General features: G+C 42.6%; 1 protein-coding gene across 1 annotated transcript in view; it reads left to right on the top strand.

Annotated features, from left to right (window-relative positions):
• The window catches only part of DMGDH (dimethylglycine dehydrogenase), a 35,122-nt gene that overhangs the window by 2,914 nt on the left and 11,907 nt on the right, over window positions 1-20,301 (top strand). Inside the window, exons 2-11 of the mRNA XM_069963032.1 lie at window positions 1,469-1,646; window positions 1,944-2,042; window positions 4,180-4,344; window positions 6,017-6,221; window positions 13,967-14,215; window positions 14,483-14,681; window positions 16,069-16,238; window positions 17,209-17,362; window positions 18,287-18,452; window positions 19,543-19,673. Of these exons, the coding sequence (XP_069819133.1) occupies window positions 1,469-1,646; window positions 1,944-2,042; window positions 4,180-4,344; window positions 6,017-6,221; window positions 13,967-14,215; window positions 14,483-14,681; window positions 16,069-16,238; window positions 17,209-17,362; window positions 18,287-18,452; window positions 19,543-19,673 (1,716 nt within the window). The remainder of the gene's footprint in view (window positions 1-1,468; window positions 1,647-1,943; window positions 2,043-4,179; window positions 4,345-6,016; window positions 6,222-13,966; window positions 14,216-14,482; window positions 14,682-16,068; window positions 16,239-17,208; window positions 17,363-18,286; window positions 18,453-19,542; window positions 19,674-20,301) is intronic.

The following is a 20,301-nucleotide window of genomic DNA, read 5'->3' as shown; positions in this document are numbered from 1 at the left end:
CAAAAGGAAGACAGCGACCCTATCTCAGCTAAAAGGGGCTTCCTTGCTCTAGTCAACAAATTGGAGTCATTTGTTGCCTTAATATAACAAGATTGTGAAATTTGACCACATAGAAGAGACTAGACTGTGTCAGCGTGTTACTATCCCTCATATCTGTCCTTCTCCTTTTGTACGTCACCATTGGGACACCTTCCACCACACCTATACACGGTAATGCCCTCGCTAGCACGTGGTACTAGTGGGTGGTCCAGTGGCAACCATGGATTCCTTATATTACTGTATAGTAGGGTAAAATCTTATGGTTTTATTTCTTGCAAAAACAGTGCCACCCCTGTCCTCTTACAGAATAACCAAAGATGGAATGTATATGGAAAGGTTAAAGGAGAAGTCCGGCCGTAGCCAACTGCTAACAACCGGCAGGGGAAGGGGAGAAAACAACAATCAGACATTGCTTACCTCTCCCCAGGCCCGCAATGTGCTGCTGGATCACCCCCGGGACCCCTGCCGGAAGGCATTTTCCCAGAGTTGAGATGATGCCACGACTCAGGGGAAAATGCCCGTCCAAGTTGATAGACATCTCGCCCTAGTCACTGAGCGGGCTGTGACGTCGGCGGCTCACAATATCCCAGAGCTAGGTAAGGGTCCCGGGGCTGCCATCCATCGCAGCAAAGGCACGGGGAGAGGAGGGTTAACATTGTTTGTTATCTTCCCCCATGCCCTGTCATTTAAAAAAAAAAATGTTGTCGCGGGACTTTCTCTTTAACTGTGCTTGTTTACTTGTTTCTAGACATATTCCAAGGTCTCCATTGTTATCTCACTCCTTATCTTAGTCTAATGTTTATCCTACTGGTCTGTTGGATATTTGTTCACTTGGGGACCAATTGGGAAATGTCTGTTGGATGGTTTACTTCTTCGGACATATACTCTTTGGGGGTTGAGGAGTCACATTTTTTACCAGACCCCATTAAGCTGGTCTGCACCGGCTGAAATCTAAAGGGGGGGGGGGGGGGTGGAGTAAAGTTGTTCGAAGGGGGGGGGGGGATTAAAAATGAAAAATCAAGTGGGGGAGCCTGTTCTGGTAGGTGGACATACTAGTGGCTCTGGAGCTTCATGTGTAACTCAAGTGCAGCCATGTTTGGGGGAAAGTACTCTATGCAATGGAGGCCTGTCCCCTGGGCAGTAGTATTCTGTATTCATAGCTAAGTATATAGTGTTCTAGTTGACTTTTTTTTTCTTTTTTTAAATTCTTGCTTTGTATTTGCCGTTATTAACACAGTCATCAATGTTTTTTCCACTTGGCTATTGATTCCATACCTATTATGATTTTACGGTTAAAATCTTATTATTGGTTGATGTTATCCACTGCTTTATGACTGTATAGTGCTATGTATTCTCCCAATTGTAAACTGTCCATAACATACGTGTAGATTCACCACTGTCCTGTTATCTTTGCTTTTGTATATGTTAGCAATGCAGAAAGCCCATCTTCTATCCTGGGAAAGAGATGGAAGGACACTGCGGAGACTGTTATCATTGGTGGTGGATGCGTAGGGGTGAGTCTGGCATATCACCTTGCCAAGGCTGGCATGAAGGATGTGGTGCTACTGGAGAAATCTGAGCTTACCGCTGGATCTACATGGCACGCAGTAAGTGTTTTCCTGTATATGAGAACCCCATATAAAGAGAATTCGGTTGAGCTGCAATACCATGCACAACCTGTGGACTGGTGTGGCGTTGTTTCTATTAAAAAAAAAAAAAAGCCACCATTGTTTTCTAATCCTGGATAAACGTTTTAACAGACTCTTGTATTCATTTATGTTACATATGTAATGGTACTTATATATGGTAACTAGTACTAATGTAATACTAACTGGAAAACTTTAGCAACCTTATAGCTATATTGTATAGGTTAACACTGATGTGTTCAAGCTATTCACTTACAGGCTGGGCTTACAACATACTTTCATCCTGGGATCAACCTAAAGAAAATCCACTATTACAGCATCAAGCTATATGAAGACTTAGAAGAAGAGACCGGACAGGTAAGATATGCATTTGCATTGCAGTCATATAATAACATCTACTATCTTTATTCCAGGTGTTTATGCTCATATTGGACTGTAAAGTCTGTTCTCCTGTTGCTATGGAAATATTGCATTTTGCAACTTTATTTTAGCATTACAGGTACTTTGAAGGCCCTAGGACTCAGGGCCAGCTACAGTTTTTTGTGGGCTCTTAAACGACAAATATGCAAAGAAGGGGTCCGTGGAGCCTCAGTTACGAGTCTCAAAACATGGGAATAGCCAGATATCCCTCTCTCCAGAGAAGGAAGCCCGTTGCCAAGGGGTGCCTCCTAGTGGGGAGAGCACCAAACCACCCTGATACGTAGTCCCTCAGGTCCTCACTCTGTTGCGAGCTTTGGGACCTAAATAGGGAAACACCAGAGTGGCCCCTGTAAGTCAAAGTCTAACTGTGGCGAGTATAACGACATAAGACAAGGGTTACCAAGGCTAGGCATCCATCCACAGACTGCAGTTTCGGGGTATTTGCCCCTCGTCAGTGTGGAGTAGGATTCTGGCCACTGGGGGCAATGAAAAATAGACCAACAAAACACAACAATCACCGAACTCAGGGAGAACAGTGAAAAATTCCAATGGAGTACTCATTTACGAGTCTCCACTGATTGCCCCCTACAAAATTTGAATATGCAAAGAAGGGGTCCGTGGAGCCTCAGTTACGAGTCTCAAAACACGGGAATAGCCAGATATCCCTCTCTCCAGAGAAGGAAGCCCGTCGCCAAGGGGTGTCTTCTAGTGGGGAGAGCACCAAACCACCCTGATACGTAGTCCCTCAGGTCCTCACTCTGTTGCGAGCTTTGGGATCTAAATAGGGAAACACCAGGGTGGCCCCTGTGAGTCAAAGTCTAACTCTGTGGTGAGTATAAGGACATAAGACAAGGGTTACCAAGGCTAGGCATCCATCCACAGACTGCAGTTTCGGGGTATTTGCCCCTCGTCAGTTTGGAGTAGGATTCTGGTGTTTCCCTATTTAGGTCCCAAAGCTCGCAACAGAGTGAGGACCTGAGGGACTACGTATCAGGGTGGTTTGGTGCTCTCCCCACTAGGAGGCACCCCTTGGCGACGGGCTTCCTTCTCTGGAGAGAGGGATACCTGGCTATTCCCGTGTTTTGAGACTCGTAACTGAGGCTCCACGGACCCCTTCTTTGCATTATGAAATTTTGTAGGGGGCAATCAGTGGAGACTCATAAATGAGTACTCCATTGGACTTTTTCGCTGTTTTTCTTGAGTTCGGTGATTGTTGTGTTTTGTTGCTCTTAAGCGACAAAGCCTCAGCAAGCCCCTGGACTGCGGCACATCCGTCAGGGCCTACTGGAGGATCCTCTGGTTCTCCAGTGGGCCAGTCCAACATCTAGGGGGCATTGTTGGCTGAGTGACCAATAAAAACTGCCCTGTGGGACTGGGCCCCTAAAGGCGCTGTGGGCCCCGGTACTTGGCCAACTTGGGGTTGTCCAGGCTTACAAAAACATAGTTCCTTCCACCTAGAAACAGTGCCACTCTTCTCCCCAGTTTGGGTTGGGGTTTTGCAGCTAAGTAATATTGAAGTAAATGGAGCTGAACTGTAATACCACTCACAACCCGAGGACAGGGGTGGCACTGTTTTTGCAAGAAATTAACTATGGTTTTGTAATTCTGGATAACGCTATTTTCCAGAAGATGGTGTGAGATTGTATTGAAATGGTATCATGACAAATGGCATAGCTTTATGCTCTTTAAGATAGACACATCTGTGCGCTCAACAGAATTTACAGGTAAAAAAAAATGCATTTTATATCTCAAAAAACAGCCTGAAAAACCTGTGTGTATAAGGCTTAGGCTAGAGGTAGAGGTAGTGTTGAAGTGGTTACAGAAAGGGTAAACTATGAGGAAAAGTTTTATTATAGGATCCCATCACTGGCTCTGTTTTAATTTCTGCTCTGAATGGACAGATATGCATTACACACACATCATCATACTCTAGTGGGTCTTTATGATATGATGGGGCGAGAACTATAATTAGCATTAAATACACACATCCAGGTAACATAAGTGCACTTGTAAGTATATAGCTCATATCCTCTTGTGGATTTCAGGAGAATATTCCAATATAATATATTTACAGGCAGTTGGCTTCCACCAACCAGGAAGTATCAGAATTGCTTCAACACCGACTCGTGTGGATGAACTAAAATACCAGATGACCAGGGCCCGATGGCATCCCAATCCTCAGTATTTAATCGGACCAGAAAAAGTCAACGAACTGTTTCCTCTACTGAACATGGAAAAGGTATCAATCAAACCTGTCATTTTTGTCCAAAAATCTGCCAAGTGGGCGTGTTATGGGTGTGTCCTTTAAAACCCACCACATCCAACAAATTTATTAAGCAAACCGTCATTTTTGATGGGTTTTATATTCTACCAGTCACTTCTAGTGTGGCGGGATAGTTGGGTTTTTGTTTTGTCTTGTGAAAAACCTTCCAGATTTACTAAGGGCATGTGCCACGTCAATGAATTTGACACAGAAAAAAAACCCTGAAACAACCCATAATGGCTTAAAATTGAAGGATTGTTAGTAAATGAGGCCTATTGTAGGTCATCTATATTGCATTATCTCTTACACTCTCTTTTAAGGGACTATTGAAGCCAAGAAGGTAGCTTTTAGCCAACATCTGCATTGCACAAATGTTAAGGTCCTATTATACGAAGCGATTATCGTCCGTATTTGGCCGTTACAGTTGATAATCGTTTCGTGTAATAGAAGACAACAATCGGCCGACATGCACGATGTCAGCTGATCGTTGTCTTTCGACGCGTTGAAAAATGAACAATCACGATAGCAGCGATATGCTGCCGTCGCACTGTGGAATAGGAGCAATCTTCTATGGGCTGCCTGGACGTTTTATCGATCACCCAGGCCAAAGAACAGTGACATGGAATCTTGGCCGGAGTTCATACTATGTGTATACGCCCCGGCCGTGATTTAATGCATTCACATACAACTTATGTTTTGTTTACGGCCATGATTTATGCAAAGCATACGTTGTGTGAACAGAGCCTATAGGTGCAAACATTGTCCCTGTTCTGGCATATTTTCTAAAATGTAACCATGTCATTATAGATGGAGTAAAAACACTGAATGTAATGTGTATGCATGGTTAGTATGTACTATTGGCTCCATTTAGGAGCATTAGGTTTTAATCAATATGTTCTCAGGATAAGTCATGGGAACAGCTATGTGCCAGAAATCTGAAGGAGACAGCTGCTTCGATTTCACAGCAGGAAAGTTTCCTGGAATGGAGACCTTCTCCTGCAGCGAGGTAGAAATGACAGCAAGCCAGGGAGCGAATCACTAAGCCCCGCTCTTCTCCCAGATCTATCTAACAATCAGTGGGGGGGTTGAACCCACAGATTCCAACCACTTAAACTTTGATTGTCTCTAGGACATGAAGAGGTATTTTAAAGTGACAGTGCTCATTTAAAGGGGTTGCCTGGTCAATAATTGTAATAATTATTCATGCTGGGGTAGCTGTGGAGAACATAACAAACATGCATACTCAGCATCCTCACCCGACCCTTTTCCGGGTCACCCAGAGTCTGCCGGAACCCTCTCCGTCAGTTGTCAACCGACAATTATGTAGCATGGGAGTATAATGCAGATCTTTAATATGGTTCTTCACCTTGGATCACTTTGCACCTTCTTTTCCATTACTTGGACGTTCATCTATATGCACATGCCATAAGGTCTAGTGGTTCAGAAAATCAATAACGTATCAGATTTTTTTTCTGTATTTGTAATGTTATATATTTTAATCTTTCTTTGATGCAGTCTCTTTCAGCGTGATACATGTCTAGTAACAAAATGTTACGATTTGGACAAACAAAAGGCAGACAAGACGTCTGTTGTTCTGCTAAACATTTCAGGTTTATTATATATTTACCATTTATTTGTTTTACTACAGGTTCTAGCTGGATTGTACAATCCTGGAGATGGTCACATTGACCCTTACTCTCTGACTATGGCCCTTGCGTCAGGGGCCAGGAAATACGGGGCACAGTTATACTTTCCTGCACAAGTCACTGACCTGACACCTCGGTCTGATGGGACCTGGAATGTGGGGACCCCTCATGGGACAATTCATGCAAAAAGGATTGTGAACGCTACAGGTAGTAATTATTATCTTGTCTAAATAATAGGTTCTCCTGTTAACTGTATTTTGTTTTCTTAAACTGGATGTATAGGGAGGTTGTTGTTGTTTTTGGTTTCAACTGGAATGTCAGTGAAGAATTCCTTCTGCTCAGGGGCATAGCTAGGATTCACGGGGCCCCAAAGCAAGAAACTGTACGGTACCCTATGAATCCTGTATGCCCCCATGCACATATTCACATGATCCTACACTCTGCGTCAGTCCATTCCATTTTCCCAGATCCCCGATGCACGAGTGTCCTCACTGGCGTGCAAGGGAGCTAGGAGAATGGAACACCAAGGGACCGCTAGCTGTAAGCCGTAGCTACTATGGAGGCCGGGGGAGGGTGGCGTGGTCTGTGGCCCAGTAGCAGTTGCATGGTCTGCCTCCATGGTAGCTACGCCCCTGTTTCTGTCTAAATAAGCAATAACATTCAGGCACCTGGAAAAGCAGGGTTATACTTTCTATAGGCCTACATTGGATGTACATTGGAGTAAGTGTAAACCAATACTATATAGCAGACATACACGCAAACAAACAAAGGTTTCATATGTCTTAAACGGCTTCCTCCATGCTGGTATTAAAGTAAATGGACCCTAAGCCCCAATCCTGAATTCCCTGAATTAACAATTTATGACTGCAATGTTTCATGGCCCCCCAACTCAAAAGCAAAATGAATAAAACTAAAGAACACAAAATAAAGACACAACACATTGTAATTAGGTGTCAAATTGTCACAATTTTATTTAAAATGATATGGCACTGAAAAAAAACCAGACCCCCGACTTACAAAGAGTCACCCTCCAGCACTCAGGCAAGGAAAAAACCCCTGTGGAGGAAACCTCGAGGGAGCCATGGCTGGAGAACTGCCCCTTCCCTGGGCTTAGAGGGTAATAATAATATAGCATGGTTTAACAATTTGTAAATTTTAGCTGATAAAAAAAATATACTATAAATATACTACATCGGATGTAAGCAAGATCTGGCTGCCATATCTGTCACCTTATCAATAGTTAGGTGGAAGCCCCTTTTCTCCCTTACAGATCCAGGTTCATCTCTCAAGAAGGTGGAGACTCGGTCAAAGGGGTAATCTAAAGCATACAACCTCTTTTTTCCCCTTCTAGAACCTCCAAATCACCTCTAAAGGCTGGAGGAGAGTAAAGTAGTCAAGCTCAAGGTCCTCTGCAGCATTCAAGATGGCACTGATCCAGGCAGCGGGCCTTTCTTTTATGAAACCTTCTTGATGACATAAGCGATTGTCCTCATGGCTCACGGTTGTAATGGTGACTACAGGTTCCCATAGTGACCTAAAGGATTAACCCTTTAATGATTGGTGATGCACAGGTCATTAAACAAGCCAGTGACCAAGCAAGCGGCTTATGGTTAGGACACTAAGAACAATAAATAAAAAGCTTACAGATGACATGTACGGGTAGTTGTAGAAGTAATATGCCTGGCACAAGATTAGCAAGTACCTCACAACTTTTTGAACGGCCAAAGAGGGACACATATAACACTACACTAAGGCTGGGTTCACACTGCGGTTTTGCAATCCGTTTTTTTCATCCGTTTTTTGCAAAAAACGGATGCATTTGTGTGCATCTGTTTTGATCCGTTTTTTCATTGACTTCCATTGTGAAAAAAAAACGGATCAAAACGGATCCGTTTTTTTTTGACGGACACAAAAACGTAGCTGACACTACTTTTGTGTCCGTTAAAAAAAAACGGATCCGTTTTGATCCGTTTTTTTTTTTACAATGGAAGTCAATGAAAAAAAAAACTGATCAGTTTTTGCAAAAAAACGGATAGAAAAAACGGATTGCAAAAACGCAGTGTGAACCCAGCCTAACGCACCCTGCACACGTTCTACAACGGCTCTGTAACTGTCAGTGGCTGTACTACAAACAGCGCTTGGGTTGTCATGGTGATGCTGCCACAACTAAATATGGCTGCTTTGCCAATTTGCAGGACTTTGTGCTATTAGCATTGCCCTTGCATAAGATGGCAGAAGCATGTGGATACATAGATAGACAGTAGGCAATTAGATCGATTAGATAGATGAGAGTTATATAGATTGACGGATACAGGGCTAGCTCCAGGATTCAACAGGCCCTTAGGTGACAGAGCCTCAGTGGGCTCTTCTCAGTGCAGCGCCAATAAAACAGTAGATACTACAGATACCTAATGTAATTGTTGGGCGCCTGCTGTAATCCCACCAGGTCTTCCTCTGCTTTCAGTGGGCAAAAAAAAAAGCCTTGGTCAGCTCTCCTACAACACCATTTACACTACCAGAGGCATGCTTCTATGGCTAAAAATGCAGACACACAAAAATTGCAACAGCTCACTGATAATAGGAAGACATAAACCCAATATAGATATGAAAATCACTAAATGCAGCCCTCCAACTAATGAAGAAAAATCTCCATAAAAATAGCATACCATTTGCAAATAGTGTCTACCATCCCGCCACAGTGATATGGTGTGTCTGCATTTTCAGCCAAAGCAACAGGCCCCTGCCTAGTGTGAATGGTGTTGTAGGAGAGCTGACCAAAGGGTTTTTTTTTGTCTTTTTTTGTATGTGTTCCAAATGGGGGGGGGGGGGGGGAATGGCTGTCTCTATTTGGTTGTGCACTCCACTCATCCCACTCTGGAGGTTATTTGTGCCAGTATCAGTTGGATGCAGCATGCCCAGAGCATAGGGTTATTATTAGCCCTGGAGAGGCCATAGTTAGCATAGGTTCCATCCTGTGTATGAGCCTCATTATTTTATGGAGATTTTCTTTAGCAGTTGGGGGGCTACTTAAAGCGATTTTCATATCTGTATTGGGTTTATGTCTTGCCTTTAACAGTGAGCTGTTGCAATTTTTTGTGTTTTTGTGTGTTTTCAGTGGGCAAAACCTACAATAGCTGGCATGCTAGGGTGAATTGAGGGTTTTAGTTGGTTGGAGCAGTACATTGCTAGTATAGGTTACAGTGGGTTAGTTTCTGGCAAAATCCAGTATACCAAGGCCAGTATTACTGTGGTGTGCACTCGACCGGTCACTTGCTAGATGGTACTGTGTGATGCCACTACTGTGGTGGTTGGTCAGTGGAATATAGCTCAGCCGGATGATTGCTGTGACGCCAGTGCTTACTCAGCACACAGGTATGGAGGCACACCTCCTTTTAGTTTTTGAGGCTGGCTATACCCTTTCCCCAATGGTCGGTAACCTGCCGGGTTGTGATGGGTCCCTTGGGCGCTTATCACGGTGGTCCGGAGTGGAGTTTAACCCACCCAGACTGTCGGTACCGCCACCCACAGAAAATGGGAGATGACCCAAGGACAGTTTAACTGCTGTGTAGGTGCTTGTGCAATAACCACTGAATCTGAAACTTATACATGACTTTATTACCACTTGATTTTAAGTATAGGCTTTTGCGAGGGGTGTTTAAAGTAGCAACACCCGTGGTGGCACACAACATTACCAATAATACCTGTATACAAAGTACAAAAACAGTGCCACATCATGACCACCGCAATTTCCACCATACTGTTACTAAATAAAATACTATACTATGCTACTATCCCCCTATAACAGTGACCATGTATTGGTAGATACCAGCTCTGCCCAGGCTCTGCAGGCAACAGAAATTATTCCTTGCTCCAGCATATATAGTATTAAGTCTCCCCTTTACCCCCATATAGTAGTTATGTCACCTCTGTGCCCCCTCATAGTAGCAAGGCCCTCCTTTGCATCCATAATATAGTTATGTGCCCTCTGTGTACTTGTATCTTAGTTAGGTCCCTCTGTGCCCCATTATAGTAGTAAGGCCCCCCTCTGTGTATCCATATAATAGTTAGGTCCTGTCTAAGCTCCTATATATTAGTTAGGCCCCCTTTGTGTGTTCCCACATGGTAGTTAGGCCCCCAGTAGGTCGTATCCCTTCTGCAGCTATCTCCTCTTTAGCTAACCCCCCCAGGAGGTAGTATCCCCCTGTTAAAATCTTACTGACAGCATGGATATGTGAGTAGCTCTATTATTCATCTATTCCATTGTCTTCTCCCTCAGCAGTCTGGCCGCTGGTACCCTGTGCGACTGCATCTGCTGCATGCAACAAAAGTCACTTTCTGACACTGAGCATTCCATAGACCTTTAGCCTCCAATAGAAATGAATAGGGAAGGTAACTTCCGATCCATGTCAAGTCAAATCAGTAGTCACATGGTGTCAGTTCAGGACCAGAACCGGATCATAAATTACCAGCCTGGCTACTTACATTAGGCACAGTACTAGATGGCAATGAAGAAAGTTGGTAGAGTGCTGCTTTAGGATTTACTGTTTGCATTGTAGATAAATCTGTATCCTGAATTTTGCATAAGATCCGACAATGTGTTGCATGTGCCTATACCTCATATGTAGTTACTAAAGTCCTAGACCCTTGGTTACATATTGCTGCAACAACATCTGCTATTCAAAAGTAAAAATGTTTTGGAGGAACTTTTCTAGCCAAGTAAAACTGCTCTATAATAGGTGGGTGGGCTCCAGAAATCTGCTTACATACCGAGATCACAATTCTAGGAAAGACACTGAGAGACATTCATGATGTCTGTACTGAGCTGAACCCATGGAGCAGGATTAAGTAACATCAGCCACTGGCAGGACATTGGCTTGTATTACTTATTAAGCTACAGTACTGACACGGGTCATTTCACCGAATAACCAACTATTTTATGGAATACTTGTTGCTCTATATGTTATATATGTTAGTGTGCAAAAGTACCACATATTGCACAAACCCTATTTTGCACAAAAATGCAAAAACAATTTAGCTTTAGCTTTGCCTGTCCAGGCATGATGGGAATTGTAGTTTTGCAACAGCTGGAGGGCCGAAGGTTCTCCATCCCTGTACTACAGCATCAGGTATGTATAAACTCCTCTCCCTGACCTCTATATTGGCTTGTCAGTAACCATGAACACATATAGGCTCAGAAAGATGGCTGTCATGTTGCTGTAACATCATGCAGCTATTGGACAAGCATGATTTCGCCCAGCATGCATGGTACATGGTACTAACCTCCTCTCATCTCTATGTGGCGTTGTCACATTTGATATGCAGCATGATATGCAGCTATTCTTCACGTCAAAATGACTGATACCACAACTAAACCTGTCACACCCTGTTATATCAGGCACCAGTGATGTCCATCATTTGAAATATCTGAAATCCTTATGTTCTAATACAAATTGGCTGTGTGAGTCTTAGTCAATAAACTCCAATATAGATGTAAGTGAATTGGGCCATCCTGCAGAACATTGCACAACTCATGGTCAAAATTGCTGCAAAAACTTTAAAGGGGCTGCAAACCAGTGCTGCTACCCTTCATTGTAAAGATCAACAGAATAACCTAAAATGATTGGAAAGGGATAAAATAGTGTTGGAAAGAGCCCTTAGAAAAATATGTATATTACTAACAACAAACCATTGTAAAGAGATTATAACAGAGACAATGGCCGCTTATATCCTGATATCTTGTGTCAAAGGAAATGATTCTAACTCTGTACAAAGTTGTATTTAAGGGTCCTATTAGATGGGCTGATGCTGGCCCGATCACTAATGTAAACGAGCGTCTATTTTTTAGATCAGCGCTCATTTACTGAGCCTATTACACGGCTCGATTATCGTTTGGCAAGGGCTGCACAGACATCGTTAGCGATGTCCGTGCAGCCCTTGCCCTAAACTGTTATACATCACCTCTCCACACTCCTGGTCTTCTCCTGCTGTCTTCTTCCTCCCCGGCGCTGTGGCTGTAGCTTCAGAGCGGCCTGTCTGAGCTGACAGGCCGCATAGCCAATCACTGGCCCCACCGCCGCAGCCAGTGAGGAAGCATCGGGGAGGAAGCAGAGAACAGGAGAAGACTGGGAGCGCGGAGAGGGGATGTATAACAGTTTATTCAATTGTTAACCGATTGCTGCGCATGGCTATTACACATAATGATGCACGGTGGTCGGCCGATGGTTTCAGGTCTGGACCTTATACGGAGTGATAATCGGACAAATGGGCGGGCTTGATTCTCGCTACATGTAATAGAGCCCTAAGGCTACAATCAGAGGACCATATATGATGTCTGCAATCGTCCACAATATTCACCCTCAGTGTGTCCACAATGCAACCAAACTGCATCTGTAATTTGTATTTTTTCTAGATCAGCAAAAAAGGGGAAGGTGATAGTTAAATAAGTCAGAGTAGTTTAATATCATGTCCGTGCAGCCCTTGCTGCATGATTATCGAGCCGAGTAATAGGCTTAGTAATCGAGCGCCGATCTAGCAGATCAGTGCTCGTTTCCTAAAGTGATCAGGCCATGCAATATGCCCCTAAGTTTGTAGCACCACATTTTCCTCTCCTATGTAACCCCTTCACACCCCCTCCCACAAAATCCCAGATTCTAGTCCATAGAAAATCATTGCCAAGTAGAGCTGGCTTCATGTTTCCTCACTTGGAACAGCTAAACTGTTTAGTAACGTATACGACGTGCCAAGTCCCAACAGCAAAACCAGAATAAACCAGATCAGGCTGCTTCCTCGCTGCTCCTCCACGTTTAGGTTGTTTCAGAAAATCCAAATGTACAATTAGTTGCAGACGCAGCTTCATCGTCTCATGGTGGGAGAAATACTATTTGCCTTTGTGGCATTTTATATGCCTGTACCTCTAATCCAGGGACGCTTGTTTACTTCAGTACAGACAGAATATAGTTATATGTGTGTACAGCAGAGGTAGGGAACCTTGGCTCTCCAGCTGTTGCAAAACTATGACTCCCATCATGCCTGGACAGCCAAAGCTTTAGCTGTCTAGGCATGATGGGAGTCGTAGTTTTGCAACAGCTGGAGAGCTAAGGTTCCCTAAACCTGGTATACAGGAATGATCCTGCACAACTGTTCCCCAGTCTACTGCCTACGGCTATCAGGGCATGATGGGAGTCATAGTTTTGTAACAGCTGAAGAGCCATAGATTGGGAATACTGCTGTATACAGTGTATTTCTGCAGAGAAGGATTGGGTATTATCTGTGAGGAAAGAAGCTGTTCCGCACAGACCTGATTCCTCATGCAAGGTAAAAGCAATAGTTTTTCCGCTGCTACTCCGTATATGCTTTACTTGCTGCAATATAGCTGGCTATTCTCTTTCCCGGAATACGAGTGCAGAGGACCTCACCTGTGGGTGATCAGGCGTTGCAACATGGATAAAAGGAAACGTATTCCAGCAGTCCAATAAAATGCGGTATTTATTGTGTTAATTCCATAAAATCGTTACATACAAAAAACGTAGAAAAATGCTAGCAGTTACAGTTACATTCCAGTGGTGTTGGCCTCATTTCCTGAGGTGTCATTGTGGACTTGGTGACCTCCAAGTGGTCGAATAGATGTTCTTCAATAATCAAATACTTGTTCCCATTGACTTTAATGGGATTGAATATTCGATTGAATATTCGAATATCAGGAGATATGTGTACGCATATCGAATATTCTAATATTTCACTATTCGCTCATCACTATTAGCAAGGTTCGTTTCAGGTTCAGTTCGTACGAATCCAAACTTCACGAAAGTTAGCCGGATCGAACCAAACCAAACTTTTCAAAAGTTCGCTCATCCCTAAACATAACGTAACCCTCTAAGTCCTGATCACACTGCATTCTATTTCACTATCCTCCTGTCTGTCAATCTTTATCTGACAATTCATTTATATCCTAGGATTTTGGGCTCGAGAGGTCGGGAAGTTGATCGGACTTGAACATCCTCTTATTCCTGTGCACCATCAGTATGTGGTTACCGGAACTGTTCCTGAAGTGAAAGCCTTGAAGAAGGAGATCCCCGTTCTGAGAGACCTAGAAGGCTCATATTACTTACGCCAAGAACGTGATGGACTTCTATTTGGTCCTTATGAAAGTCAGGAGAAGATGAAACTGCAAGAATCCTGGGTAACAGACGGAGTCCCACCAGGTATCTAATCCAACGTCTCCGCCTCGGTGCATTATTTACAGTCAATGAATGTATATGGGAGTAATTCTTGAGACTATAGATCTGGATTGTTGTTTGAATCTATTGTTCACTATAATTTTTGTAATATTTTCAATGTAATGCAATGTATTAATGTGACATGTATGAAAATTGTTTTAGAATGCTTCCCTGACACAGTCCGTCTTTCCATTTGTACCTGTGATCTGGCATGGAGCTAAGGAGACTTCAAGCTCTTTTATGTTCTTGTAGGTTTTGGAAAGGAATTGTTCGAGTCGGATCTAGACAGAATTATGGAACACGTGGAGGCAGCTATGGACATGGTTCCTGTGCTGAGAAACGCAGATATCATCAACATTGTTTCTGGACCTATAACATACTCTCCAGATATTCTTCCAATGGTTGGTCCTCATCAAGGTGTTCAAAATTACTGGGTGGCCATCGGTTTTGGGTAAGAAAACATTGATTCTAGGATAATCTTCTATCTACCGAAGAACCCTAAACTAAAATCTAAACTTCATCCATCATGATTGGAAATAAATATAGAATACATGCAAGTTATACACACAGTTAATTTAAGTGCAAGCTCTCATCACGACCAGCAAATAGAGCTTAGGGCCCTATTCCATTATCGTTCGCATAATCGTTAACAATTAACAATCTCAAACGACCGCTATTGCGAAAGACCTGAAAACGTTCACTCATTTCCATGGAATGATAATCGTTACTTATGATCGTATTTGCGATCGTTTTTTCTTCGCTATTGCATTCGTATCTACTGCAAACGACCAAACGACGTCTTATTCAATGCGAACGATTTGCGAACGTTTTGCGAACGAGCAACAATAAAAATAGGTCCAGGTCCAGCGATCAACAATTTCTCTTTAGGTCGTTAATCGTTAACGGCATTTCAACCGAACAATTATCGTTTAGATTCGAACGATTTAACGATAATCTGAACGATAATCATCCGGTGAAATAGGGCCCTTAAAGGGAACTTGTCACCATGAAAATGCTACCTAAAGGCCCTATTCCACGGAACGATTATCGGCCGTATTCAGCTGATATCAGCCACTACGGACGATAATCGTCCCGTGGAATAGAGTGCAGCGATCAGCCGACATCGTTCATGTCAGCTGATCGTTGCAGTCGCTTGTTTTTCAACTTGTTGAAAAACAAGCGACTGACACAGCAACGATCTGCTGCCGTCGCTCCGTTGAATAGGATCGGTGGCGGCAGACGCTGCTGTATCCTATGGGCTGCCCGGACGATCAGCGATCACCCGGGCAGCCCCCCGCAGCTCCCTGCCGCCCCTCCCGCACTCACCCGCTCGCTGCAGCCGCGTCGAATAGCGGCGGTAGCAAACGGGGAACGAGGAGCAAACGTCTCCTCTAGACGGCCCGTGGAATAGGGCCATAAGCTATCACCATCATGCTGTAGAGCAGAAGGAGTTGAGTGTGTGTGTGTGTGTGTATATATATATATATATATATATATATATATATATATATATATCTCTTCAAGTTCTTTTAGTCCATATATTTAGCCTAAAAAAATTAAAAAATTTTCTGCCATATGTTTGTCTTTTATTGCATTTTAAAGCTTTTTTAAAATAGTTTTTGTGCCTAAAAATTAGAGTAATTAAATATTACTGAATGGGAAATACCAGCCTTTTTATTTTCAATGCAACACAACTCAATATTAAAAAAAAAAAACTATACTTCTGTTTTCTGGGCTGTGAAATAAAATATACAAATTGTGAATGTAGTCTGTAACTGCAAGAACTGGTAAAACTGATAAAAATCGTTCTCGCTTTGTAACAACCTGTATGTTTATAGATACGGTATCATTCATGCTGGTGGCATCGGAAAGTTCCTGAGTGACTGGATTATTGGCGGAGAGCCTCCTTTTGACCTCATTGAACTGGACCCAAATAGGTATGGAAAATGGACCACTCCAAAATACACAGCACTGAAAGCAAGAGAGTCCTATGGATTCAACAACATCGGTATGAACTTTACCTTAAATGATCACTAGCTTTTTATCAACAAACTTTAAAGGATAAGCTGTTGTGTGTATCCTGTGGGTGAGTTATCCAGGATAAGAAAAATCACAGCTACTTTCTAGCAAAAACAGCGGCACCCCTGTCCTCAGGTTCTGTGTGGTATTTCCATACAGCTCCATTCACTTCAATGAATATGAGCTGCAAAACCACCAAACTGAGGACAGGAGAGGTGCTGTTTCTGGAAGAAAGCAGACACATTTCTTTAAGTCTGGATAACCCATTTAAGGAATTTCATTATTTTTTGGTCATTATATAACTATACAGTATGTAGCTTTTTTTTTTTTTTTTTTTACCAGATTTCAGCTCTGCAGGCTTTAATTTCTAGTTGTTTCTGTGATAGTGGAGGTAGCCTAGCCTTGGTAATGTCTTCAATACATATAGAAAAGGGGATCCTGCTCCCCTCTATCTCTATAGTATACCCTTATAATACTGCAGCATGAAAAACAATTATAGAGCAGTACTAGGCAGTAAAAGCTGTCAAGCTGTTAATTAAGCACTGAATAGAGAGAGAAGACTTGCCAGAGCTTCCCAGCTCTTTCTCTCTTTCTGCCTTAGTTTCACTCTGCATCTAATACATTCCCCATTCCCATTCCATAAACTTCTATTGGCAGCTGTGACAAGATCCTTCAGGAAGCTGATCAACTCAAAGATCTGAGCAGTTTTTCAGTGTAAATGATGGGGAAGTGGGGAGTGGTGGCGGGTAATCTGGAAAATGGATTTTTTTTCTCTGATAAGATATATTATTTTATTTTATTTATTGACACAAAGTTAATGGCCCCCATGCTTAACAAAATCACAGTGGAATTCACAATGCAAGTTCACAGTGAAGTCCTTTATGTGTGAAGCTACCCTTATAGAAGATTATAACTATAAGCCAAAATGTAAAACATAGAAATCTTGTTTCATTACATAGTTGGTCATCCAAAGGAGGAAAGGTTTGCAGGAAGACCAACTGAGAGAGTGAGTGGAGTTTATGAAGAACTGAAGACTGAATGCTCCATGGGCTTTCATGCAGGATGGGAACAACCTCACTGGTTCTACAAGCCAGGAGATGATGCTGGATACAAGTGAGTCCAGGAGGGATATTTATGTTTATTCTGTATGCCTACCGGGGCAGGGTCGGTCACTTTTCTCTCGGTCCCATACCCTGATCTGGGGTACCCTATTGTAAGCCTCGCAGCTTCTGGGCACCAACCCAGTTCACCAGTATGTGGTCCAAGTAAGTGTCTTCACTGTGAGCTAGTCATTTATTGTCATTTTTACATCTGGTATTGGGGCATATGCTGTCTTTGTCAATCCTTAGCAAATACTGCACTTTAATATTTACCTTTAACATGATGAACTGATTAAAAGGCAAAACATGTTGGGGCTATAGTTTATGGGATGTTGAAGGGTGCTGTAGGGGTAGGTCTTTTACAGGGTAACCCTTCGTAGGATAGGTGCTCAGTGTATGAAATAAGATTCTGCAGTACCATGGTGCCAAAAGTACCAGTAGTTTATCATACTGTACCTTACAATATTGTGGATCCGCTACAATTAGGCTGTATTTGTACCTGATCTTTTATTATTAAATTATAAAGTCAATGGACAGTTTTGAGTGCCTTTTTATCATTGTATTGCACTTGTAACAGTGGGGAAAAAAAATTCCCTGTGGGTCTTTATTAAAAATTTAGTTCAGTTTTTCTTTTGCAGCCTGCATGTTTTTACATATACTGTAGGCTTCTTTATACTGTTGAGGATACTGAGAGCAAACTCTTGAGTTGCCTAATGGGGTCTTAAAACCCTTCACCCTCCTCCCCTAAATAATTTGATTTACAACTAGTTCAAGTTTGACTCCAACAACTCCCAATAACATTGCTCCTCCAAACTAATTTTTGGAATCATGCCAACAAAATTAATAATTCTGTTAGCGTCAATGAGCTTTACACCTTGAGGTTTACCAAGTTGTTATAGGAGATTTGCTTTTAATGATATTTTGATTACTTTTATAGACCTAGTTTTCGGAGGACAAACTGGTTTGAGCCAGTGAGGCGAGAATATCACCAGGTGATGGAGAAAGTGGGAGTGATTGACTTAACACCATTTGGAAAGTTTACCGTGAAAGGGAAGGATGCCGTCAAATTGCTGGACCATCTTGTTGCCAATACAATTCCAAAGGTAAGTAAAGAAGTAAGATGCAGAACAAATATATAGTGTAGGTAAATTTATATTGTAATAGTTATTTACAAAGTAGAAATGGGCAAAATATCCTTACAGCTTTATGGCAAGAAAAACATACAGAGCATAAATCAGTACTAGCAGGTAAGATTGGCAATACTAGGAACTCATCAATAGTTGACAGGAACTGTAGATGATGATGATGATGGCCGTCATGAACGAAACAGAAGATGATGAACAGGGACAACTACAAGGAACTAACCCTAACTAGCTATTCCTAATCTTTCCCTAGAGCTTTTCCTAAACTCAAACTCAAGACACTTCAAGGAATAGGAAAAAAGTAGGAGATCGCAGAGGGTCTGACCTTTGTACCCCCTGGCATTCTCCGTATCGGGCCCCGGCCTCTTTGCAATGAACGGCACATGACCTGCGGCTCTATTCATTCCTATAGAGCTGACGGAAAGAGCCAAGTACAGCTCTATAGAAATGAATAGAGCCGCGGTCACGTGCCATACCTGCTGATCTATTCATTACACAGAGGCTGGGGCCCGATATGGAGATCGCCGGTGGATACAGAGGTCGGACCCTACTTTTCCCCCATCCTGTGGATAGGGGAAAAGTTAGTTTTTTCCTGAAAAACCCCTTTAAGCCTCAATGTCCCTGTATATATCCCTATGGCAAGTTCAAATTGAAAATACCAAGACTATCCAAGAAAAAACTAAGAACCATGAGTAACTAGGACTAGACCGAAAAAAAGGCATAAAAACAAAGGGAACATTAAAAACAATATACAGAACATACTCTATACACCACACCGATCTGCAAAAGCCAGGGAAAAAAAGAGAGGTTAAAAAAAAATCAGGAACTCTACTCTAAACAATCCAGGTGGAGCAGTGAAGATCAGGTGATCCAGAGCAATGGATCAGCCACAGTCTTAAAAAAGTTAATATATATGGACAAACTTTGGCAAATAAATATGTGTAGTATTTAAAAAAAAATTCATAAATCCACTCACCCAAGGCCTAAATCCACATCACCCAAGTGATGTTGGAAATTTGTTTGACCATGTTTCCCACTTTTCCTTACACAGGAGGGGTTCACAAATATAAGCCACATGCTGACTCCTAGAGGCCGCGTCTACGCTGAGCTCACAGTATCACACTTGTCTTCTGGAGAATTTCTATTGATTACCGGCTCTGGATCAGAGCTGCATGATCTCAGGTTTGTCCTGTATTTCTATGTATAGTCATAAGGAGACCATTTCAATAGTCTATTGATATCAGCAACATTCAATGTGCAGTAGATGTGGAGGTACTAGGCTATAGGCGGAAAACATTGCTGCTGTCTAAGGGTTCGTTCAGACATCATTTTTTTTCTGAATCCTTATTTACGGACAGAAAGAGGACTCTATTGATTTCTATGGGTTCATCCTCACATCTGTCGCTGATCAAGGCGGCGAGGTGGATCAGTCCAGACCTCAGCTGATACTTAAAACTCCTCTCTTACCTGCCTACTGTTTTTAGGGTCCAGGTCCCATACATTAAACAAGGGTTCAAGGATACAATCCGGGAGACCACTTAGACAATTCCATTAAGAGTGACCCAAAGTCAACCTGGCTAGGTGACAGAGTGGGTCAACACCTGTTTGTCTTAAAGGGGTTAATCACTATTAGAAACAGAAGCCTTCTTGAAAAAAACAGCACCACACCCATCCCCAGGTTGTGTCTGGTATTACAATCCAGCTGAACTGAGTGGTAAAACCACGCCCAAACTGGGCACAGGGGTGGTGCTTTTTTCTAAGCCTAGAAAACCCCTTTAAAGCGGTTATCCAGTGAAAATCCTTTTTTACT

This window comes from Dendropsophus ebraccatus, chromosome 3 (genome assembly GCF_027789765.1).
Source record: "Dendropsophus ebraccatus isolate aDenEbr1 chromosome 3, aDenEbr1.pat, whole genome shotgun sequence".
In the NCBI taxonomy this organism is placed as follows: Eukaryota; Metazoa; Chordata; class Amphibia; order Anura; family Hylidae; genus Dendropsophus; species Dendropsophus ebraccatus.
This window is presented reverse-complemented; position numbering and strand designations above follow the sequence as displayed.